Source organism: Symsagittifera roscoffensis, chromosome 1 (genome assembly GCF_963678635.1).
Source record: "Symsagittifera roscoffensis chromosome 1, txSymRosc1.1, whole genome shotgun sequence".
NCBI lineage: Eukaryota > Metazoa > Xenacoelomorpha > Acoela > Convolutidae > Symsagittifera > Symsagittifera roscoffensis.
The window spans coordinates 43896834-43923326 of record NC_087062.1 but is presented as its reverse complement, the minus strand read 5'-3'; the positions used below and the strand labels follow the sequence as shown (position 1 = coordinate 43923326).

General features: G+C 35.1%; 2 protein-coding genes across 3 annotated transcripts in view; one reads left to right on the top strand and one right to left on the bottom strand.

Annotated features, from left to right (window-relative positions):
* Positions 1-7747: 7747 nt before the first annotated feature.
* Positions 7748-8971, bottom strand: LOC134844841 (uncharacterized). Its single transcript, XM_063861660.1, has 2 exons — positions 8682-8971; positions 7748-8230 (listed from the first exon to the last, which is right to left on the bottom strand). The coding sequence occupies exons 1-2, from the start codon at positions 8965-8967 to the stop codon at positions 8016-8018; spliced, it is 501 nt and encodes a 166-aa protein (XP_063717730.1). The 5' UTR covers positions 8968-8971; the 3' UTR covers positions 7748-8015.
* A 97-nt stretch (positions 8972-9068) lies between these two features.
* Positions 9069-26493, top strand: part of LOC134844828 (sodium-dependent serotonin transporter-like) — a 98140-nt gene continuing 80715 nt past the window's right edge. Inside the window, exons 1-3 of one of the 2 annotated variants that reach the window (XM_063861654.1) lie at positions 9069-10039; positions 10322-10501; positions 12309-12458. In XM_063861654.1, coding sequence (XP_063717724.1) covers positions 10441-10501; positions 12309-12458 — 211 coding nt within the window. In that variant the 5' untranslated portion in view covers positions 9069-10039; positions 10322-10440. Of the gene's footprint in view, positions 10502-12308; positions 12459-26493 lie in introns of both variants that reach the window. The other variant, XM_063861646.1, reaches the window with a different exon arrangement.

Genomic DNA, 26493 nt, shown 5'->3' with positions numbered 1-26493 from the left:
TTTAATAATCAAATTATTAGCAATCATATTAATCATGCTATTTAAAAAACTTGACGATTTTAATTATAGCAACAGAAAATTATGTTTTTTTTCATAAGAAAAATTGAACTTGTTTTATATCAATTGTTAGCATTTTCTACCAGCTAGGTGTCATGCTAAATTTGCGTTCTATCGCAAGTAATGTCAAGGAAACTCCGAGTTGCCTCTGTTCTTAATTTACTACGATAATTAGTATTATTTTTAATATCATCATCCTGATTATTACGCACTTTTGACAGGCCACTGGAAGAAATTTTGGTTACGGTTTACAAATGCATTGATAGATTTTCACAGGTTCAGAACATGCCTATCTTATTTCAATTACCCGTTTCATCAAAAAAATTTTGCGGGTTGTAAGTTAATCACGCCGAAATGGAATAAGTCCAGTTTGTTTGCCAATACTACACTTTTTTTCCCGTAAAAATCATGTTCAAAGAAATTGCACGCGAAAATTTTTTATATTGTTCAATTTTCTTCAAATTAATTTCAAACACGATCTGTCCGTTTGGTACCTGAGCTATGGGTAACACCTATGCTTGCGACGAACAATACTTCAATATGTTCAATTTTTTTCTCAACTAGAATTTTTTTGGACCTAAATGCCATTTCTAAATTCCCAATAACAAGTAAATGAGCTACACTGTTTTCAAGCTAACTTTTTTTGCATTACTATTTTGCTTTTAATACTTCAGCAGTAATCAAGTTTAACTTTTGCTTGGCATAAATTGCGAGAGAGATTTTGAACATAAGAAAAAACCTTCGATCAGAACTGGAACAAAAATTTAGATACGAGTGTACCAGTTCTGCTCGAAAGGCATTTAGGTCCAGAAAAGAAAAATTCTTGTTTAGAGAAAAAAATGTCGAGCGGATTCAAGTTTGAAGGATTTGTCGTCTCAAGCATAGGTGTCACCTCTACCCCAGGTACGCGAACGCTAGGTTGAATTTGAAATTTTTATAAGCCAAAAAAAAAAACGTGTAAAAATTTCTTCGAACCTAATTTCTTGGAAATCATTATAGTACCCTATCAGAGCACCCTTGTTTATCGCAAAAGTAACTAAAATTTTTATGCAGAGGCGAAGCTGAGCTTCGCACCACTTGCGATATAAATATGAATGACAATGCAAGTCCAACGGAAAAAATCAAATTATCGTTTTGTCAATAAAAACTGCAACAATAGCCCAAAATATCTGAACAAAAAACTGCCTGCATCATTAAAAACTCCAAAGAGCTTTGAAAATGCTATCAAGAAGCCAAGTTTTCAAAAAAGTCCTTTTTGCGGAACTAAGCAGACAAAACTAAGTAGACAGACAAAAATCTAAATTAAATAAAACTTTCTATTTGCAAGAAAAACAGGTCTCAACTGGAATCGAACTCGCAGGCTTTGTCGCCTCGAGCATAGGGGTTACAGCAACTTAGTATAAAGCTGGAACATCGAGCTACTGGAACTAAGTCGACAAAATCAAACAGACGGTCGATAATCCAAAAAAAGACAAAAACTCTAGTTTGCAAATAAGGGCCCGGCTAGATTCGAACTAAAATTTTTTACCTAATCAAGCAGTTGTTCTCATTTTACATCAGATGAGCAGAAGATTGATTGAATGTGAATTTATTTTTACCGAGCGGTAACAAAGCCGAAAAAAACCTGAGCAAAAACCTTTCAAGCCAGAGAAATTCAAAAAATTCTAAAATAAACAAAAATGTTTTGTCTCTTTTCTTCTCAGAGTACATTCACGCGCACAAACTTTTATCGGACGTAACGATGCTGTAAGAGGCCCCTAAGTTGATATTAAATAAACCGATAAGAAAGACGACAAAAATGGAAAAAGTGAAGTTTTAACAAATTGAGCTGGTAAAAATACAACCAATGTGAAAAGGAAATTTCGATTCAGCCGGATTATTAAAATGCTAAAAACAACTGAAGTCAAAATTGCTTAGAGCTTAAATAAACGATTCTTAGATGTGGCAATTAAGCCGACAGAACATTAGCAGACAAATATTTGGCCGAATTTTTTTGAACCGGAACATTTCCCCTTTGAAAAAAAAACTGATTCTGGTCAGATTCGAACCCATAACCTTTGCCACCCTAGGCGTATTCGTTATGAGCAAGCTAAGTGTGCAAGAGACACCAAAAAATTTGAGTTCGATATGAAGCAAGGTACCAACAGGAGTCCAAAGAGTCCTGTGGACAAAGTTGTTCACGGGAAAAAGTCATAATTGGTATGCTTACTAATTAGGTCATAACAAGCATACTTGGTCTTTTTACTTCACTTTTCAAAGCACCCCGATATATCACAAAACTGATATTTAGGAGCAATCGGGGAATTTTATGTGCGGTGCTGAATTCTGCTTTAAGATCGCGGTTCGAAAAACCTGTAAATTAACTTGGATCGAAGCTTCAAAAAGGTTATTTTTTGTATGCTTTTTGATTCATTGACACAGCTGCCCAACGTAGTCTGTCTCGTGAATCTATGCACATAACACGAACCTCTGGATCTTTTTGGTATTAATTAATCTTGATTTTTATTGTTGCAGTAATTTTTCCGTTTTCAAATAACTTTGCAGTAGTTTCACGCTCCTCAATAAAACTGTTTGAAGATTGGGTGACGAATTAAGAAGCAAATTATTGATTGCAATTTCAGGGATATTAAAAAAATGTGGAGATAATTGTCTTACAACAATCCAACTTCGAGATAAATAAGAGCACAAAATAAACATGGTCAAAAGTACGTTTTGAAGCACTTTTCAGAAAATTTTTACCAAAAAACTGCGTTTTGTTGGTGCACGCTCCCCCTTCAAAATTAGTATATTGGGTCGCACGGGGGTCAAATCTCAGTAAAGGGGGCGTCCGCTCTTACCCCATCCCCCCCTAAATCAGCCCCCGGATACATCCCGAACCCAAAAACTACGAAGAAGCTAGGCGGTAGTGGGTAAGAGGAAATCATTAAAAAAAACAAATTCCAACTTTGAATAAGAGTCAGGAGAGAAAGTACAAAGCGGTAAATTACTTTGCTCTAAAAAAAGCAGACTCCTTTTGAGCCGAAGAACTTATGCTAAAATTTGGGCTTTATAAGATTTCGAAAGTTAAATATCCGTCCCAGCACACACTCATAAAATGCCCCCAAACCTAATATGAAGAAATTAAGCCCTTGCAACGAGAGTCAAAAGAACTTGAGCCGGAAAAAATTGAAAGTGGAGTTGGTAAATTTACAATCAACATTTAAAAAACTTCTTATAGAAGGGCAGGGGCGGATTTATGAGCGAAGGAGGGGGGGGGGGGGTGTACGCCTTTTTTCTTAGGGATTCGACCCCCTGCCGAACCAAAGGGTCCCCTCTTTGTAATATTTTAAGATATCCATTTTTGGCTGATCGATCCTAATGTTTTCTAAAGGCACCAAAATATAAAAAAATTAGATATCTTTCAATTATCTCTATCGGTTGGCGAAAAATAAAACTTAAATAATGATTCAGTAGTTCTATCAAATTTTGTTTTCAAGAAAAAAGTCTATGTTCTCAAACACTAACACTTGACAATAGGTCGCGTAACCATAGCATGGATAATATTTTCGAGCACATTAACCGACCAGTAAGTTTTGCATGAAAATTTTCTGGCTCAGTTACTACTATTATTGCGACTTTCAAAATGGCCTTTAGGTCGAAAAATTCTTGTTCAGAAAAAACCACAAGTTTCGACCAGTTTTGAATTTTAAGCTTTTGTATCAAGCATAAATGTTACCTCAACCCCACGCGCGCGATGCTAAATGAGTATGAGTTTGAAATTAACGTAACCAGAAAAGCAAATTGAAAAACGTGTGAAATTATACGAGTTATTTTTTTGAACGTAATTTTTTCGGAAAACACATTGAGAAACTGGTCGAAACACTTATGTGTAATCGGTCATGGTTAATTTAGAAGCAATAAAAAACTAAGACCGTTAACGAAAAAGTTAACGAAAAAAAATTACCGAAATAAATTTAACCGGTAATGGAAATATTTAAAAGTTAAGCGTTCAAGATAAAGGTTATTTAATTGATGAAATGATGCAGTGATTCAAGTGTTTAACATAAATAGAGCTATCTACCTTCCAGCTTGAAGGTGTTTTCTAATGGCAAGTTAGAAAAAAAAACTTGAGTAAAAGGAAAATATTGAGTTTTGTTGTAGATTTTTTTATCCGCCTGACACTATGTAATAACACATCATTAGGAACAAATAGCTTGCATGCTCATGCCAAATTTTGAGGCAGTATAATTTTGTCGTTCATGCAATAATTTTTTTTAAAAGCGGCAATTTACGCGCAATAAACACTAAAATGGCAATTTTAAAACCCCCAAAACTTAATGAAAAGACCACATTTATCTGTTTTGAGGTCAACAAAGATATTGACATTTTGCAGATGGCACAATAAAACAGTATGATAACTGCCTCAAAACGGTTCAAATTTAAGTTGAAATATATCATGCCTTTCCCGCAAAAACAAATCGTAAAAAACGTTCTTTTATTTTAATTTGATTGTTTGACAAGAACAAACGCTAGATAGACGTTCTCTACGCTTTCCCTGTGGCAGCTCAGTTCATATTTAGTGTCAATGTGATTAGTGTGATGATATGATACTTCTTGCTTCAATTTTTGAAGAATGTTAGGCATATATTTATTTGCTTAGTTATTCAGACCAACTTTCACACATCGTTTGTATGTGTTAGAATCTAAAGCTGGGTTTTCATAAACTCAGCAAGGGCGCGCTACCCCTTTTTAAACCTGACTCTATGATCAATCTAAAGTTCTCATTTAGTTTTTCGATGCTGAATTTATAATTTGACTAGTTTATGCTGGGTGAATCGTCTCGCACAAACTATTCCAGACCACTAAAAGGGTAGTCGGACCACTCAGGGTTTTGCCCCGACATACAAGCAGCCTTCTTCAAATGTATACTATTTCGAAACTAAGCTTCTTCTCTTTCCCTCCTTTTTGTACCGACCATTAAAAATGGGGAGGAACTTTGTATTCGGATGTATTAGTTTTTTTCAACACAAAAACAGCTACCACAAATAATCGTCTGACTGGGTTGATGAAATATATCATATTGAAGCACTTTCAGTCGTGATTCGAACGATATTAAAAAATTTCCAAGTGTCGAGAAAAACCTGTTTAAAATTTTTAATTTCTGTTTTAATTTTGAGCAAGTGAGCAGGCTTACATTAGCTTATTAATGTTTTATTTAATCTTTGAAAAATTAGTTTCACCCAAATGAAGTTAGCTTCATCTTAGGAATCAAAAACTTCAAAAATTAAAAAAACAATCAATATTTGTTTGTTTTTCTTGTTATTCGTCTTCAAAAATTGCTTTCCAATTTGCATATTTTACCATGACTGACGAAAATGCCTAAGCTCTCTTTTTTCGCTCAGATTCCTGTATCACACCACGCCGAAAAAACGACAAATTTGAAAAAAAAAATGTATTTTATTAAGACTGGCCGGAACATTCGGTGCTACTTGCACAGTAAGCGGCTATCCTTGTTTTTTTGTTCTTTCTTCCACGATTGGCTTATTTATTGCCGATGCGTTTTGATTTTGTTGTTATAGCAGTTAAGTTGCATACTTTGTTTTCTTGTTGCAAACCTAACTATTTCGAATTTCCGATGTTTGCGCGAAAGGTGGTCAATACATTTACTATCGATCTGCACACTGTTTAAATTATAAAACTATGACTTTGAAAAATTGATCAAAAAGTGAGCTGTATGCATTTACTGTTTGAGCAAGCATCTATCGCAGACTTTCTGCTTAACTTTCTAATAATGCTCGAAAACATATTTTCGGTATCATTTTGTTCTTGACCTTAGGTCTTTCTAACTACAAGAACTTTGAGCTATTTCAAAATTTTTCACCCGTGGCCATTGATTGTAAGGGTATAAGGGGTTTATTAAAAAAATTAGGCAAACGTGAGAAAGCTAATTTACGCGAAATGGCTAATTGATTCAAATAAAAGACACAAAATTTAAAATTTACACAGAGCGACAGAGGCAAAGCTGCACATTGCAATCACTGAACAGAGATGTACAGAAACTGAACACAAAAATGAACAAACTGAGAGACAAAGACTTTAAGAATGATTTCGTATTATAGTTCAAGCGACTTCTTTACCGTAAGCGCCTCACCGCCGACATAAATAGGTTTACCACGCGAACCATTGATAAGAAAACTACTGTGTTTGGGCTTGTATAGTTGTTACACACGCCAAAATTTCAAATAAACGGGCAATCCTAACAGGTTTCTTTTGATAAATATGCACACAGAACGATGCTACACTTCGCAAAAACCTCGGAGAAAACGTTTAAAAAGAAGCTCTATAAAGTGAAATAATAAAAAGTCGAAAACGAGCGGCAAACAGCAATAAAAAGTAGGAAACGAGTGGCAAACAGCAATAAAAAGTAGGAAACGAGCGGCAAACACAAGCCACAAAAAAGCAGAGAACAGATGCTATGATATTTCCAATGCTATAGATCAAGATGATAGCAAAATTGCCACCAAATGAGCACTTCTATTCGCGAGTTAGGATGGAAAAAAGTAGTACAATAAACTACGCTTGCTAGTGTAAGTAGTAAGGCGAAAACGGTCAGCCATCTTCACAAGCGTTTACTTGTGTAATGATTTTTCCTTAAAAAACGAGTGGGGGCAGTTGGCTCCTTTAGATGGTATCCCATTACCATTAAATACTAACTTCAACTTTACGGTGTATTGAGAGAACTTACGAAGTCAAATGGGTATTGACAGTTTGACAACGTGAAAGGTTATAAATTCAAAATTTTCGAGGTGGGTAAAAATAGAGCCGGAAGATTTTTTTAATCAATTTTTGGCTCAAAGAGCAGCAGTAACATTAGGAGCTTCAATTTCCTACGAGCCGCCTGGTTGATTACCGACCGAGATAATTTTTGCCCACGTTTGAGAAACTAACAACAACAAGCACCAATCTCATATTCGATCATTGGCACTGAAAAATAAAAATTTTCTATTCCTTTCCTTGCTACTGTCTAGAATTCGATTAGAGGCTGATTTTCGGATACATCATACCATTTTGTCGCACCAAAAAACCCTTAAGGCAGCAGAGTTCAATAATGAAAGCCCTTTCAAGTTAGATTAAAGTTAATTTGCAAAAATTTCCCAAAAATAACTCCAAGGCACACTTGGAAAAAATTATTCAATCCCATACTGAGATTCCCTCATTGTTTTTCATATGCTTCTTTTGTTTACCCGTATAAGTTTTGCGAAAAACTCTATTTCGACAAAGTACTCTAATTTAATAGTCTTTCTTTCAACTGTTTTTTTCTTCAGACTTGGACGTATAATTTTTGCGAAAAACTCTATTTCGACAAAGTACTCTAATTTAATAGTCTTTCTTTCAACTGTTTTTTTTTCTTGAGACTTGGACGTATAAGTTTTGCGAAAAACTCTATTTCGACAAAGTACTCTAATTTAATAGTCTTTCTTTCAACTGTTTTTTTCTTGAGACTTGGACGTATAAGTTTTGCGAAAAACTCTATTTCGACAAAGTACTCTAATTTAATAGTCTTTCTTTCAACTGTTTTTTTCTTCAGACTTGGACGTATAATTTTTGCGAAAAACTCTATTTCGACAAAGTACTCTAATTTAATAGTCTTTCTTTCAACTGTTTTTTTCTTGAGACTTGGACGTATAAGTTTTGCGAAAAACTCTATTTCGACAAAGTACTCTAATGAAATAGTCTTTCTTTCAACTGTTTTTTTTTCTTGAGCCTTGGACTTGAGATTATTGCAGCGAACAATAAATTTCTACTGCGGTTCAAAATTACATATGAGAACTAAAAAACGGTGATCAATTGTTCGGTTCATTTAGAGTTTTTGCGGTCTTCGTTCAAACAATCGGAAGCCCATCGTGTGCATCTTCCTTCCGTAACTAACTACAGCCAGATCATTGTTTGAAGCAACATCGGCAACAGAAACATTTACTTTACTTTTTCCTCTTTTTAAGTTTATTTTTCTGCTTCTTAATGCGATCTTTCACCAGTTTCTTGTAACTGTGCCGAAGATCATCCAACTTGTCCTTAGTTGAATCATATTCGCCCTCCTTCATTTTAGTTTCTGATTCCGACTCTTCTTCTGCGTCCAAGTTTGCAGTGACATGCAGATGACTAGTGTCGAAACTGATTGGCTCAATTGTGACTCCTAAAACACTATAATTTGTAGGACAATCACCAAAAGAAACAATATTAATTGTATTTTATAGACTACAGATATCATAGCAATAAAGTTATCAATTAAATATACTTTTTGGGATTATAATAGTAAAAATAGAAGCGAAGCGTAGCTCACAGAAAGACGTTCAATTGCATGAAAAATTTCTTAAATCGGAAGAAAACTCCATGCTTTGTTAAAGTAAGCCGACTAAACATAAAAACGATGATTCGTCAATTCAAGTTTCCAAAATTCAATTTTCACAGCTATCGAAAAAAAGGGGTCCGACCGGGATTCGAAACCGTTCTGTTAACGAACTGATCATGAAATTGACTCTCCATCTTCGGACTATCGCGCTGTATGTTATCGCACTGGAGCAAATTCTTCATTCTGATAACAAAGAACCTTAAAATAATCACAAAAAATCAACAGCGTTCCTTACCTGGTATAGAACTAAAATGAGTCTGTTCATTTTCGGCCGAACACGTGGCCAATCGCTTCAAATTGATGTGCTCAGCCTCTGCCTCTATTTTGTCCAGCTCAGCTATCTCCTTCAGCTGCAGTTGTTTCTTCTTCCTGTCGTACGCCCTCCTGTCCTGCTTCATCTTCAGTTTGATCTGGTTGGCAGCCTTCTGGCGTCTCTGGTTCTTCCGCTTGCGCATGCCCTGCACAAACTCCAGTCTTGACGCCTCATCGAACTTCACCGCTGTCTTGAAGCCCTTGACCATTTCTGGATCTGAAAAAACTAGACTGTTTAAATTTTTTATAACGCTAAAATTTTCACTTTAAAAAATTTACTGCACTGCAAAATATCTTCTTAAGACCAGATTAAAGCTTTATTTGGCGGAATATTTTATGTAAGCATAGGTTTTGATTGAACGCAGAATTTCTAGAACAATCCTGGTTGATTTATGAATTGATTGATTTGTTTTCGCTATGAGTGATGGGGGAAGGTATGAGAATAGCAGATATTGGCAAAAACCAGATCAGTCTCACGCACTTCAAAAATTTCAGACATTTTTGCATAATTATTGATAAAATATTGTCTCATTCAACTGGGTCAGGTTATCTTGCAAAAAATAGTTGGGGAATGACCTTGTGTCGATAATGCGAATACAGTTTCATCTGAGAGCCTTTTTATTGAAAATATTGGAGCTGCTTTAAATATTCCATAGAAACTTCCCGGTAATTCTTCGCTTCCAAATAATCTCGATTCAACTGCATGAACAAAAGATCAAAATTACTAATCAAATTCACATAATGAAGAGCTGTTCTATTGGAGATTAGTTTTTCAAATATGAACCAGCTTTTTTTTATCCCTTTCTGAGCCTTTATTATAATAACATTTTTAAATCAAAACAAATTATCCGTAATTTAAGAAAAATGAATTTCTGCGATAAAGTAAGCACGGCACAATTGAGGTAAACGACGGTCTTGGTAAAATCACGATTGTTAATACAAAATAAAACTATAACGGCAGTCTTTGGCTGAAATTTTGGCGTCACGGTCCCAAAATGTTATTATGGAAACGAGCTTAATATTCGAGGTTGGTCAAGTTGCAAGGCTGCTACCAAGTATGCGGCGGAATTGGTTTTGCTCTTGCCATTGATAAATCCGCATCTGCGGTAAACACTGCAGACACCTGTCGGCTAAGACATAAATCAGATTTAATTTGGAGATTTACTTATAACCAAACGAGCTCATACTTTCCAACTTAGCCCGTAACATACCACCACATACCATAACAATACAACACAATTATCTGTTGCTTCTCTAGGCAATAACAGTACATACACAATCGTGAGTAAAGGTTGATGCAAAAACCGTTATGATTATCTTAAACTCAAAAAGAAAGAAAAAAATATTGCAAAGAGCCCCCTTAATTAACCGTATAACTAACTTTTAAAAAAGTTAATATTGACTGCGCAAGGATACTGAGCTCTATATAAATGATCAAAACTAACTAATTATTTGATATTTATCTGAAATCGCAACATTTTTTTTTACCAATTTGATTGACCCTTATGTCTCAGACGACGTACAATTCCATTAATAATGGCGATACCTCCAGCGACAATTTAGACGAGAGTGGAACCTTCACATCTGGCCAATTCAGTCCTGAGAACAGTCTCAACCAGAGCATCACATCCACCACACCCATTTTGAAGAACGCGGGAGGGGCGGCCAATCTGCAGTCTATCATGGAGGAGGGAAGATCCCAAGCCTCCCATCAACCCAAAAACGGACTCTGTGTCGCACAGGGTCACCAAATAACTATTTAGCAAACTTTTGAGAAATATCTTAAGCATAGTTCCCTTCACCGATAAAAATTTTCCCGTCACCAATGCTGTCTACCGTCAGCTTAGACGACCATTTTTAATTGTTACTTTTTGAATTCTAGCAAACCCCTGGATAGTTTTTTTTACAAAACATTTGCTCAGCTTTGCTTAAACTATTTATGTTTACTAACAGGACATTAAGACTTGATGCAATTTGATTTTCCAAAAAATGATAGAAGAGCTGGAGAGCTGGTGGCGTACAATAAACTAATGTAGTATTACAAAGATTTAGAAATAAAACGAACATAGTGAACAAGCAGCCAAATTATTAAACAATTTTCAACTTAGCAATTTCGAAGAACAAAAGGATACCGTGACATGCTGCAGCTATTTTAATTTTAAGCATTTTTGAATGATACTTTTTTTTTCATAAAACTAGCTGATTTCGAGTCTATATGTGGTTTTTAATTGGGCTGGGAAATCTTTAAAATTAAATCTCATTTCAAAAAAATCGTTCAACTTTTTTTTTGCGTCATTTGCATATTGTTATTGGATAGCGTATTTCTCGGAGAGTGGATTTGAAAACTCAATTTAGCAATTGAATAAGATTTGAACTTGAATCAGAACTCAAACATCAAAAAATGAAATTCGACCATGAACAAAAACTGAATTAAAAAAACGGATAACCCATACAAACTGAATAAGTGATAATTCATTTCATTCATTAACGCTTAAAAGATACATAATTTATGGAAACCTGTCGGCAAAAATATAGAAGATTTACAATAAACGCTACTCCGAAAAGCCTTTTTAAACACGTTTTTCTTTCTGGCGCAACTCGCAAGTTTTTCAAGCTAATTGGAAACTTTAGTTTCTCGGGAAAAGGTCGCCGGTGGGCGCGCTACGCCGGCTTTTAACTTCGTATAAAGTCCTAACAACTGTTAGCATGCTCGCAACACAATGACGCGACTGCGGCGGCGAGTATATTGCGAGTTGTCTTTTGATGCGAGTTGTAGCATTACGTAGAATGCCAACGGTTAGAAATAAAACAACCAAAAGTGCCACCAAAAGGGCTTCGTAATATTAAAATACGCTCCGTTTGCGTATATACACCCACACATGCTCAAAAACATGCCTGTTGATTGACGAAAGCACAGATTTGGGGATGACCACCAATTTCAATGATCCGACCACCAATTTCAATGAGAACAAGTTATTTTTGGGGAAAAAGCCAAGCCAGTACACGGTTACAATACGCTTGCTTATAGCAAGTGTAATTATTAGTACAATTGAATTAAAGTACTTTCAATTCAGTAAATGAAAAATTCAGCTCGACTCAGTACTTTTGTTGAACAATGTTTTTTTGGCCGTTTTAACATAAATCCCTTTTTGTTCAGACCACTCTCAACATAGTGGGAATGAAACAAGGCGTAGAGTGGGTTTTTCAGCGCTTTTTTACAAGCTTAACAAAATCTCGCACAGAAACTGAAAAAAATATAGATTTCAAAAAACTCCCGCAGCGTCGAGAAAATTTGGCCGAATTTTTTTTTTGCTATTTGCTTTCAATTAATAACTGATTTTAACAAAAAAAAGCGCAACAGCGTATCTTGCTCTTCTTTTTCTCTCGTGTTTGAATATTTATGCAAAATAAGTGAAATGGCATTATTTGTTTAAAAACATGTTTAATTTGCTGGATGGTTCAAGTTAATTTTGTTTCATTTATTATTTTTTTTTGGTCATCAAAAAACGAATCGTAATTATATTTTGTCACCCTGTGCACTGTCTCGTAGACCATGATCAGGATGGAGTGGAACATGAGGAGGAAATTGAACGCGAGTTGTGGGCCAAGAAAGTTGACTTCTTGTTAAGTGTAATCGGGTTTGCAGTGGACCTGGGCAACGTATGGCGCTTCCCCTACATCTGCTATAAAAATGGCGGCGGTAAGAATGTTCCTGAAAATAAAATAAAATTAATTGATCGCAGCCAGCCAGATTACTATAAATTGCAATCGTTCATTAAAAATACATGGACTTTCTTTTTTGACACCTTCATTCTATCACTCTACCGTGAAAATGTTCAGTAAAAAATGCAATTGGTTTCTGGAAGAAACCAGATGCTCTTAGTTCACAAGCTATACACAAGCATCACACGATTCATGGTATGCAGAACACAAGAAATTTGAGAAACCGGGAAAATAGCAGTACAATAAAACACTTCTCATAGTTTATGTTAACCTACGTAATCATCGCGTATAATGTGAACAGATTTGTCCTCGTCGCAAAAGTGAATTTCAAAAGAACACATACCAAAAGAATTAAGGTCAGTTATTAACAGAAAACAGAGTCGAAGCGCATCTTCGTGCCACAACAAACAAAAAACAGTCGAAATGAAAAATCTTCAATAAATAAGGGAACCAAATGTCTCCATAAAAGAAAACTAGGGGCCCAGCTTAAGTTACCTGTTTGATATTTTTTGAATTTGCTATACTGATGCAGGATGGAATCGGTCATTTCAAAACTATAAAAATTGTTCTTTGCCCAAACCCTCCGTTTATCTAATGAAATAAGTTTTCGAGAAAGTGGAATTATACCAAAGACACAAATTTTGTCTAAAGGAAACGCCGCTTGAACCCTTTATCGCAGATTGCGACGGTAGTTTTTAAGAAAAATGAAAAAAGTTCAAAAAACGGTCAAAAATTTGACTTTCCGAAATGTATATCTCTTTTTCTCTTTTTCTGCATAAAGTAGGTCGTGGCCGCTCAATCAGAGAAGATTCCAAAACTGTCTTTCTGGATTAAGCCTCAGAATTGGCAGGATAGTTTTTGAGAAAATCCAAAAGTTTCCCAAAAACTGTCAAAGTTTCCAAATGATGACTTATTTGAAGGCCATAACTTTTTCGAGAAAAAATTGGTTGTAGCAGCGTATACACGTGACTTTCAACAATCTGTTGTTTCGATTAAACCATTGATATCAGATTTTGTAGCATGATTATCGAGAACGGTTAACAAACAAAGTTTGGACTTTTCCGAGAACCAGCTTTTAGTGTAAAAAAATTGAGCGTAGCGATTTATACAGGGAAGCTTCCCACATCCTATTCTTTGGATTGAATCCAATACCTCAAATTTTGTAGATAGTTTTGGAGAAAAGTTTCAAAAAACGGTCAAAACATCAAAAACTTGATCTTTCCGAGGGCCGTAACTTTTTGTCACAAGATTTGGGAGTAGCCGCTAATACAGTGGAGCTTCCCACAACCCTCCTATCTATTAAACCCAAAATCTCAATTTGGAACGACTGATTTTGAGCGACCGAAATTCCAAAAAAAGATCAAATAATCCCCCACAGATTTTTTTGAAGGCTGTGGACCTTGGGGTAAAAAGACAAGGAAGTTATGCAGGCACAAAACTTACCAAGCGTAAGCAAAGCAGACCATCTTTGAGCAGACACCAGTTGAGACGAAAAAAGATTTTACCAAAATATTGCAGATTAAAACTTGCAACTACCATGATACTTACCAATACAGCTCAAGAAAAATCCGTGATAGGGCACCTAATCCGACAAACGAAAGTCCGACAATTGATTTTTATAAAAAAAAACTTTCTATTTCGTAAATACTGGAAAAAAAAATCCTGCCGGGACTTGAACCCCAGACCTCCAGGCGAAGTGGAAAGGAACCTTGATTTCAATAAAATAACAAGTTCAATTTCTAGTAAATTGTTTACAGGAAAAATCTAGTTCCCGATTACAAGACAGCTCTTGCAACTGTAAGTAAGCATAATGGAAAACACCTCTAAATTTTTTCAATATTTTTGGCGTTACAAAATTCACTAAAAATCACTCGCACCATTCCGATGAATACTTGTGGTACCTAATTTTGCGAAGAAAAACTAAAATGCACCAGAATACCAATTTCCTCTCCATTTTCAATGGTCGGAACAAAAACTTCAGCAAGCCACCAGTGCATGACCAGCAAGCCACTAAAATAAAAACAAAATTGTCAAAGCTCGTTAAACAAACAAATTCTACATAAATTTTCATACGTTTTGAAATAAATTCATTTTGAAAATGAATGTTCAAAAATTGCAAACCTTAAAAAAGCAACAAACAAAAATTACGCAAAAAAATGGATACGCGAAAAATTCAATCGCATAAAAACAGACAGAAACACAATCACCACAATTAGGCAAGCTTTAGGTATGTTCCGAGTGTCCACTAACCCAACAACACGTGGTTAGACGTCAATCAACCCAAAAACAAAAAACCAAAAAAATTGTTGTCATAAGAAAATTCAACATATTTTTGGAAGTCCGAAAAATTCCATCTGAGAAAAACCGACCGAAAACACAATCAATAGCTTTAAGCAAACTTATAGTATTTTCTGAGCGTCCACTAAGCAACAACACGTGACTAGACGCCAATTAAACGAAAATCAAATTTCAAAAAAAAATTGCTGATATAAAAAAATGAGCGAAATATGAACAAAAATTTGAGTTAGAACAAAAACTTCAAAAAGACCGCACAGCGAACTTTTATTTTTTATTAACATCAAAAAATTCTTGGTACCGAATAACTTTCGCCACAAAAGGAAAAAATCAATTTCAAGCATAAAAGAAAACGCTCAAAACAAAAAAATCAGCGCTCTGGGACGAAAAAAAAGATTTTTGCCAGGCCGAAGCAGATCTCCGGATAACTTGCAATGCAAAATAAAGAGCAGACATTAGCTGAAGCGAAACCTGTAAAATTGATATAAAAAAATGAAAATAACGAAAATCTAGATCTACCAAATATTTCCTATTTGTCTTGAATAGAATTCATAATTTTAGAAAGAAAAACATGACAAAAAAATTGAAAGTTACATTTGCATGGAGACTGAGCATTAATGAAGCCGACAATATCTGAGCAGACACCCGTTGAGCCAAAAAAAAGTGTTTTCAAAAGAAAAAAAAATTACCCCAATCATCATAAACCAAAAAAGCCACGTAAAAAAACGAAACAATACCGAACTGGAGTTGTTAAATTTAACACCAGCATAAAAAAATGACAACAGAGGCGAAGCTTCGCTTCTCAAACACTAGCGAGAACACGAAAAAAAGCAGCCACATGAAGTACAATGAGAAAAAGTATAAATAAGCCTCGAATAAGCAAAAATTCGGCTATGTATGATATTCGAACCTGCGACCTCGAGATTAGAAGCTCAACCACTGAAGCTTGATAGTAGACTAAAACTAGCCATAAATAAAGCAGACAACAGATCTAATGCAATTTCTAATGCTACAAAGAAATTTCCAAGCAAGTGAACACTTTTAATGAGCACTTTTATTTGCGAGTTAGCTAAGAAAAAAAGAAGGTTCGTAATAACACACTAAGCTGACGCTAAAGTGAAAAGAACAGTTATTTGAAACGCAAACATGCTTGAATTACGTCTGTTGGTTGAAAGAATTGCAGATGTGAGAAAATAATTTAGTGATTTTATTGGAGATGTTGTTTACAAGAATAGATCTATATTCCAATTGATAACGCTTGCTCATTCTTAGCACCATCATCAAATACGTAAAAATTCAGTGCTTAGTGGCGCGTAACAGATCTTTTAAAGCATGATTTTAATACTTCGTAATTTGAGATGAGAAAGCCCTAAAATGGTAGACAGCATACAACTGCCTTTCAATTATTTCACAGGCAAAATCACTTGAATCATGAAATAGAATTGTTCATGACTTGTTTAACTTGAATCATGACTTGTTTAACTTAGTTCTTTCTTTTCATTAGCATGTACTCATTTGCTGCCATCAATAGATAAATCCAGCAAAAATAATTTGAAAACATCTGACTTCACCCCATCAATGCGTCGACAATTTTGATATTCTAAGTGAAAATTAACTTAATTTTTCCAAAACCATAAAAACGTTACATCTAGGAAAGTGAATCGCGTTGGACAGTCATAATTGGAGTCCAGATATAAGCTTCCCGAGAGTACCTTGACGAAAACCACTTAGTATTGAATTTCAAACTTTGGTAAGTTTTTAATTAGGTTTTTTTGAACGTTTTGAAAAATCATAAAAAAGGGCATATCTCGGAAACTAACATGATTTAGTCAGTCAAACTTGAAAGAAAAAGTTGCGAGTACCCTGAAATTACCCCATTAAAAGGTTGGAAATAAAAATTTCGCAACGCTCATAAATCAGGTTTTCTGAGAACACTTTTCAAAAAAAAAAGAAAAAGCGTTAAGTCTTGAATACCAAAATAACTTGAACAGTCACAATCGGGAGAAAAGATTTGCCTGAGAATACCCGGGTAGCATCCAGCTATAAGGGGGTCTGATTTTTTTTTCAAAATCGTAGAAAACGTCATATCTCGAAAACTACCACAAATTGAGCAGTCAGTCATATTTGGAGGCAAAACTTGCAACCAATGAGTGTACCCTGACATCACCCAACTACAGGTTTGGAAATTTCAAATCGTTCAAGTTTGAATTTTTATATAATTTTTGAAAAAAAAAACATAAATCGTCGTAACTCGTTAAGTATAAGAATTTGGGTAATCATAATTGGAGGCCAAATTCGCAACCTCTGGGGAAACTCTCACTATGGAGTGGCTTATTTCAAAGTTGGTTAAATAATCACTAAATTAACACTAGAAAATCTAAGAAATTCTCAAGCAATGCAATATATGATATAGCTTGAACGTGATTTTTTTTTTCGTTTAACAAGCAAAAATTTTTACGTTTAAAAAGCTTAAACATGGCGAGATAGTGAAGACCGCATTTGAATATATACACAGAGGCGAAGCTTCGCTTCGCAAACACTAGCGAGAGCACGACAAAAAGCAGAAATATAAATAGGACTCGAATTAGCAAAAATTCGGCTACATTTGAGATTCAAACCTGTGACCTAAAGATTAAGCGTCTCACACCCTAACCACTCAGCCATGGAAGCTTCAAAGGCAATAGCCAAACACTAGTCACAAATAAAGCTATGCAATTTCCAATGCTACAGTAAAATTTCCAAATAAAAGAACACATTTTGTGAACACTTTTATTTGCGAGTGAGGTTCGAAAAAAAGAAGGTTTCTAAAAATAAACTAAGCTGACGCTAGTGCAAATAGATCGATAGATAGTGGAACAGAGCAAAAAAAAATCACAACTTATTGAATTTTACTAAAATTCCGCACAAAAAATTGTAACTCAATCACCTCTACCAGTGGAGCTTTATAAATGGCATTCAGGAATTTAGAAGAAATTCACAACTGATGTAAAAAATTCTTGGTACTGAATAACCTTCGCCATAACAGGAAAAAATCAATTTCAAGCATAAAAGAAAACGCTCAAAACAAAAAAAAATCAGCGCTCTGGGACGAAAAAAAAGGCCGAAAAAAAAAATTTTTGCCAGGCCGAAGCAGATCTCCGGATAACTTGCGATGCAAAATAAAGAGCATGACAATCCAGCATAAATTAGCTGAAGCGAAACCTGTAAAATTGATATAAAAAAATGAAAAAAACCGAAAATCTAGATCTACCAAATACTTCCTATTTGTCTTGAATAGAATTCATAATTTTAGAAAGAAAAATATGACAAAAAATTGAAAGTTACATTTGCATGGAGACCGAGCATTAATGAAGCCGACAATATCTGAGCAGACACCCATTGATCCAAAAAAAATGTTTTCATAAAAAATTAATTACCCCAATCATAAACTCACACCACTAAGGCAATCAGCATAAACCAAAAAAGCCACGTAAAAAAACGAAACAATACCAAACTGGAGTTATTAGATTTAACACCAGCATAAAAAATTGACACAGAGGCGAAGCTTCGCTTCTCAAGCACTAGCGAGAACACGAAAAAAAGCAGCCACATGAAGTACAATGAGAAAAAGTATAAATAAGCCTCGAATAAGCAAAAATTCGGCTATGTATGATATTCGAACCTGCGACCTCGAGATTAGAAGCTCAACCACTGAAGCTTGATAGTAGACTAAAACTAGCCATAAATAAAGCAGACAACAGATCTAATGCAATTTCTAATGCTACAAAGAAATTTCCAAGCAAGTGAACACTTTTAATGAGCACTTTTATTTGCGAGTTGGCTAAGAAAAAAAGAAGGTTCGTAATAACACACTAAGCTGACGCTAAAGTGAAAAGAACAGTTATTTGAAACGCAAACATGCTTGAATTACGTCTGTTGGTTGAAAGAATTGCAGATGTGAGAAAATAATTTAGTGATTTTATTGGACATGTTGTTTACAAGAATAGATCTATATTCCAATTGATAACGCTTGCTCATTCTTAGCACAATCATCAAAAACGTAAAAATTCAGTGCTTAGTGGCGCGTAACAGATCGTTTGAAGCCTGTGTTTAACATCTTCGTAATTTGAGATGAGAAAGCCCTAAAATGGTCGACAGCATACAACTGCCTTTCTATATTCAATTATTTCACAGGCAAAATCACTTGAATCATGAAATAGAATTGTTCATGACTTGTTTAACTTGAATCATGACTTGTTTAACTTAGTTCTTTCTTTTCATTAGCATGTACTCATTTGCTGCCATCAATAGATAAATCCAGCAAAAATAATTTGAAAACTTCTGACTTCACCCCATCAATGCGTCGACTATTTTGATATTCTAAGTGAAAATTAACTTATTTTTTCCAAAACCATAAAAACGTTACATCTAGGAGAGTGAATCGCGTTGGACAGTCATAATTGGAGTCCAGATATAAGCTTCCCGAGAGTACCTAGACGAAAACCACTTAGTATTGAATTTCAAACTTTGGTAAGTTTTTAATTAGGTTTTTTTGAACGTTTTGAAAAATCAAAAAAAAGGGCACATCTCGGAAACTAACATGATTTAGTCAGTCAAAATTGAAAGAAAAAGTTGCGAGTACCCTGAAATTACCCCATTAAAAGGTTGGAAATAAAAATTTCGCAACGCTTATAAATCAGGTTTTCTGAAAACACTTTTTCAAAAAAAAAAGAAAAAGCGTTAAGTCTTGAATACCAAAATAACTTGAACAGTCACAATCGGAGAGAAGATTTGCAAACCCTGAGACTACCCGGGTAGCATCCAGCTATAAGGGGGTCTGAATTTTTTTTCAAAATCGTAGAAAACGTCATATCTCAAAAACTACCACAAATTGAGCAGTCAGTCATATTTGGAGGCAAAACTTGCAACCAATGAGTGTACCCTGACATCACCCAACTACAGGTTTGGAAATTTCAAATCGTTCAAGTTTGAATTTTGATATAATTTTTGAAAAAAATCACATAAATCGTCGTAACTCGTTAAGTATAAGAATTTGGGTAATCAAAATTGGAGGCCAAATTCGCAACCTCTGGGGAAACTTTCACTATGGAGTGGCTTACTTCAAAGTTGGTTAAATAATCACTAAATTAACACTAGAAAATCTAAGTAATTCTCAAGCATTGCAATATATGATATAGCTTGAACGTGATTTTTTTTTTTCGTTTAACAAGCAAACATTTTTACGTTTAAAAAGCTTAAACATGGCGAGATAGTGAAGACCGCATTTGAATATATACACAGAGGCGAAGCTTCGCTCCGCAAACACTAGCGAGAGCACGACAAAAAGCAGAAATATAAATAGGACTCGAATTAGCAAAAATTCGGCTACATCTGAGATTCAAACCTGTGACCTAAAGATTAAGCGTCTCGCACCCTAACCACGGAAGCTTCAAAGGCAATAGCCAAACACTAGTCACAAATAAAGCTATGCAATTTCCAATGCTACAGTAAAATTTCCAAATAAAAGAACACATTTTGTGAACACTTTTATTTGCGAGTGAGGTTCGAAAAAAGAAGGTTTCTAAAAATAAACTAAGCTGACGCTAGTGCAAATAGATCGATAGATAGTGGAACAGAGCAAAAAAAATCACAACTTATTGAATTTTACTAAAATTCCGCACAAAATATTGTAACTCAATCACCTCTACCAGTGGAGCTTTATAAATGGCATTCAGGAATTTAGAAGAAATTCACAACTGATGCCAACTGATGTAAAAAATTCTTGGTACCGAATAACCTTTGCCATAACAGGAAAAAATCAATTTCAAGCATAAAAGAAAGCGCTCAAAACAAAAAAAAATCAGCGCTCTGAGACGAAAAAAAAGGCCGAAAAAAAAATTTTTGCCAGGCCGAAGCAGATCTCCGGATAACTTGCGATGCAAAATTAAGAGCATGACAATCCAGCATAAATTAGCTGAAGCGAAACCTGTAAAATTGATATAAAAAAATGAAAAAACCGAAAATCTAGATCTACCAAATACTTCCTATTTGTCTTGAATAGAATTCATAATTTTAGAAAGAAAAACATGACAAAAAATTGAAAGTTACATTTGCATGGAGACCGAGCATTAATGAAGCCGACAATATCTGAGCAGACACCCATTGATCCAAAAAAAGTGTTTTCATAAAAAATTAATTACCCCAATCATAAACTCACACCACTAAGGCAATCAGCATAAACCAAAAAAGCCACGTAAAAAAAAACGAAACAATACCAAACTGGAGTTATTAGATTTAACACCAGCATAAAAAATTGACACAGAGGCGAAGCTTCGCTTCTCAAGCACTAGCGAGAACACGAAAAAAAGCAGCCACATGAAGTACAATGAGAAAAAGTATAAATAAGCCTCGAATAAGCAAAAATTCGGCTATGTATGATATTCGAACCTGCGACCTCGAGATTAGAAGCTCAACCACTGAAGCTTGATAGTAGACTAAAACTAGCCATAAATAAAGCAGACAACAGATGTAATGCAATTTCTAATGCTACAAAGAAATTTCCAAGCAAGTGAACACTTTTAATGAGCACTTTTATTTGCGAGTTAGCTAAGAAAAAAAGAAGGTTCGTAATAACACACTAAGCTGCCGCTAAAGTGAAAAGAACAGTTATTTGAAACGCAAACATGCTTGAATTACGTCTGTTGGTTGAAAGAATTGCAGATGTGAGAAAATAATTTAGTGATTTTATTGGACATGTTGTTTACAAGAATAGATCTATATTCCAATTGATAACGCTTGCTCATTCTTAGCACCATCATCAAATACGTAAAAATTCAGTGGTTAGTAGCGCGTAACAGATCTTTTGAAGCCTGTAATTAACATCTTCGTAATTTGAGATGAGAAAGCCCTAATATGGTCGACAGCATACAACTGCCTTTCTATATTCAATTATTTCACAGGCAAAATCACTTGAATCATGAAAAAGAATTGTTCATGACTTGTTTAACTTGAATCATGACTTGTTTAACTTAGTTCTTTCTTTTCATTAGCATGTACTCATTTGCTGCCATCAATAGATAAATCCAGCAAAAATAATTTGAAAACATCTGACTTCACCCCATCAATGCGTCGACAATTTTGATATTCTAAGTGAAAATTAACTTAACTTTTCCAAAACCATAAAAACGTTACATCTAGGAGAGTGAATCGCGTTGGACAGTCATAATTGGAGTCCAGATATAAGCTTCCCGAGAGTACCTTGACGAAAACCACTTAGTATTGAATTTCAAAATTGGTGAGTTTTTAATTAGGTTTTTTTGAACGTTTTGAAAAATCAAAAAAGGGGCATATCTCGGAAACTAACATGATTTAGTCAGTCAAACTTGAAAGAAAAAGTTGCGAGTACCCTGAAATTTCCCCATTAAAAGGTTGGAAATAAAAATTTCGCAACGCTTATAAATCAGGTTTTCTGAAAACACTTTTTCAAAAAAAAAAAGAAAAAGCGTTAGGTCTTGAATACCAAAATAACTTGAACAGTCACAATCGGAGAAAAGATTTGCAAACTCTGAGACTACCCGGGTAGCATCCAGCTATAAGGGGGTCTGAATTTTTTTTCAAAATCGTAGAAAACGTCATATCTCGAAAACTACCACAAATTGAGCAGTCAGTCATATTTGGAGGCAAAACTTGCAACCAATGAGTGTACCCTGACATCACCCAACTACAGGTTTGGAAATTTCAAATCGTTCAAGTTTTAATTTTTATATAATTTTTGAAAAAATCACATAAATCGTTAAGTATAAGAATTTGGGTAATCATAATTGGAGGCCAAATTCGCAACCTCTGGGGAAACTCTCACTATGGAGTGGCTTATTTCAAAGTTGGTTAAATAATCACTAAATTAACACTAGAAAATCTAAGAAATTCTCAAGCATTGCAATATATGATATAGCTTGAACGTGATTTTTTTTTTCGTTTAACAAGCAAAAATTTTTACGTTTAAAAAGCTTAAACATGGCGAGATAGTGAAGACCGCATTTGAATATATACACAGAGGCGAAGCTTCGCTCCGCAAACACTAGCGAGAGCACGACAAAAAGCAGAAATATAAATAGGACTCGAATTAGCAAAAATTCGGCTACATCTGAGATTCAAACCTGTGACCTAGAGATTAAGCGTCTCACACCCTAACCACTCAGCCATGGAAGCTTCAAAGGCAATAGCCAAACACTAGTCACAAATAAAGCTATGCAATTTCCAATGCTACAGTAAAATTTCCAAATAAAAGAACACATTTTGTGAACACTTTTAATTGCGAGTGAGGTTCGAAAAAAGAAGGTTTCTAAAAATAAACTAAGCTGACGCTAGTGCAAATAGATCGATAGATAGTGGAACAGAGCAACAAAATCACAACTTATTGAATTTTACTAAAATTCCGCACAAAATATTGTAACTCAACCACCTCTACCAGTGGAGCTTTATAAATGGCATTCAGGAATTTAGAAGAAATCTGAGAAAGCTGATAGTCGGAAAAAACAGAAAGTTTCTAATTTGAAAACTCTACGACAGATGCGCTGGCTGAAATATAGCAAGAGTAGTATCTAGTGCCCGGTAGTTAAATAAGAATTTCTATGAAATTGAGCATGACAGCAGCAGCATAAGTGATTCAACGGATTTTGTTAAACTAGTTGTTAACCTTAAAAAAATGCTTTACTCCGATTTGATAACACTCGCAAAACGCATGCGTTATAAAGGAAAACTAAGCATCAGCAAAATCTTGTGAATAAAGTTGTTCATGGGGAAAGGTGTAGTATCGGTTGCAGCACCCTTGCTTATCGCAAGTATAATAAAAAATCTATCATATCATTCAATGATTCTGTTGGACAAGTTATCAACTCGAAAAAGGTCTTCTTCACTCTTACTTTAACTGCTGTAAGTTTTTGAGCAGCGTTTTCTCGACACTGAGAAAACTTTCCATTTTTTCAAATATTACTACGAATGGCAGGGATTAACATGATATATCACTCGATTCCACCTGACGCGCATCTGAGGTATCTGATTTTGCAAAGGAGAAAGAAAACGAAAATTAAATTATAGCGGAAACAAAGTTCCTCCCCACTATCAGTGGTTGGAACAACAATTCAAATCTTTCAAAATTAAGCTAACTCAACCTCTTAGACATTTTACAGCATTTCTAACAGCTATAACGATTGAAGCCTTTATATGCTGCATCTACTGATATAAGAAGCTGTTTCAAAAATGTATTCATCTACTATAAGCTCTCACTAAATATCAATTGGGTGCCGTACTTGTGGGGAAACTTCAAGGGAGAACAATAACAACTGAACAAAAGGATAAGGATAGATATTCATTTGGCCTCGTCGTTTGATTTAATCTGTAACCTCTCTAGTTGAGGTAAGCAATGCTCCAAGCGAGCGCAGAGGCGAACAGACACCATAGCAAGTAAGGTACAAGTAAAAGACCAGCAATTTTGTCAATGATGTAGAATTCTCTGATCGTCCAAATCACCAAACCAATAAGCACTGTGCATATAACTGCGGCCTAAAAAGTCGTCACGTCACTTCGCCTTAAGACAAAATTGTCGGGGTTGAAAAATTAAACGAAAGTTTAATCATGTATGATTCGAACTTACCAGAACAAAATTTTGTAGTCCGAAAAACGCTGGTGTGAATGTCAAGTTCACGAGCAACTGGACTCCATAGAGTACCAATGCACAAACCACTTTACTCTCATCTTTCATTTGCACAACACGAAACGACGCGTATCCCATCATAGCGTAGATCACAGTCCACACTGGGCCAAAGAGCCATGAGGGCGGATTGAAAAACGGTTTGTTGATGTCATCATACCAGTCCCCAGGAGCAAATGCAATCCCAACTGCCGACCCCAATAAAATGGGAAGTGCAATCAAGCCTATGGCCAACAACCACTTTTTCAATTGCATTTCTGCAAACAGTTTTTACCTGAGAGAAAGGAATAGATTAAAAGAGAGAAACTAGATACTGTAAAAGTCAGCAAAAATAGTCAACCATGAAAGAGCAGAAGTAATTATAAGACTACGCGCTGTTGTTCACCGATAAATTCCTGAGCTAAGATGCACTTAATTCATAGTACGAATCCATGTTGCTGTTTTTATGCCAACAATGAGGAAAAAGTTTCTCAGCACGTCACGAAGGCGCAAAGCGAAACCGTGCATTATTTCCTGTCATTGAAAATATCAACTTATGTTTTCTGTCACGCCAGCAGCGGCAGTTACTAATTTCTTTCAGAGCAAAACTGCTTAGTAAAACAGCCTTTGATACCACGAAGTTGTATCAAGCTCAGGTGCAATTAGAAAGAGTTCAACTGCATTTAAAAACCTGAGCAACAGTTTATAGAGAAAAGCAATTAACGTGAGTGAAATCATGCTGCAAACATATTTTTTTCTTTTTTTCCTTTTTTGTAGGTAATCAGAAGGTCAAAAGTATCATAGTAACCGAGGTTACAGTCAGGAGTCCCTTCATCACGTATTCCAGTCAAAATCCTTGGAATTTTCTAGATATGGAAGTGATAATGATAAAAGAAGATGACAAGTGTTTAAGTCCTTTTCAATTAAAGTCGACTGGCAATAAACGCACCTTCGGTGCTTCGAAATTTTTCGACAACTCATGAAAAACCGCATATATTGGAAACAACATCTGCAAACTTTTAGTGTACTCTGACTGCACCCAATTACAGGGTTGGTAATTTCGAAATTTTAAATTTTTTTAAATTCCCATTTTCAAAGCGTCATTTCCAAAACTTAAAGGGCCTCTGGAGAAATTTGGAAGCCAGATTTGCAACCACTGAGAGTCCCTGAGAGCACCCTACTATAGGGTTAGGAATCCAAAATTTTGTTAAATTTTTTAAACCTAAGTTTCCCGAAAAAAAAATGAAAAATCGTCTTATCTCGAAAACTAAAAGGATTTGAGTATTCATTTTAAGAGGCAAGAGTTGAGACGCATGGATGTACACTGACAATAAGATAGTGTCTTCATCAAGTTAGTAGTTTCAATTTTTTTGAATTTTTTTGTAGATAAGTTCCTAGAGAAATTTTGAAAAAATCGAAAATCTTCACATCTCGGAAACTTAAAGCTTTGAGCAGTCGCGTTTAGCAGTCGCATGTGGCAAGATTTGCAACTCTTTAGAGTACCCTGACAACACCGAACTATAGAGTTGGGAAATTCAAATTATGAAAAATAATTAATTTAAACTTTCTGTGGTAAAAACGGCAGATCAATGTAAAATAAATTCCAGAAACGTTTTCGATATAAAAGTCATCATCAGCCAATCTAAAAAACAAAGCACCTGTAAAACCGTAATGGAAATGGATGTGTAGAAATTACAAAAAAAATGTATAAAAACTAACACTAAAAAGAATATAAGAACAGCGTCAGTTAAGACCCGAGTTAGTCATTTGACTAAAACAAACGGACTTAAAAAACCTCACAACTTGACTGTGAGGTACCGCTGCCGGTATTCCTCATGCGTGTTGAGGGCAGGTCTTCTCCTCGAAATATAAAGCTCTCCTAAGGTCAAAATTTTATTCGTGTCTAAGCATCTGTCTAAAATTCTCGCCTCAACTGCAGCCGTGTCTGCTCCGCATTCCTTTAGATGACTACCCACCGGGACAGAGTCCCTAAGGTGTTCAATTTTTCGGGTGATCAGGTATCGGACGGTCTGTCCAACATAGCAGGAAT

Excerpts from the sequence above, each read along its gene's own strand:
- LOC134844841 (XM_063861660.1), bottom strand. The coding sequence starts at position 8,967 with ATGGTCAAGGGCTTCAAGACAGCGGTGAAGTTCGATGAGGCGTCAAGA. Across the intron at positions 8,231-8,681 it reads TCATTTTAGTTCTATACCAG|GAGTCACAATTGAGCCAATC; the intron begins GTAAGGAACGCT and ends ATAGTGTTTTAG.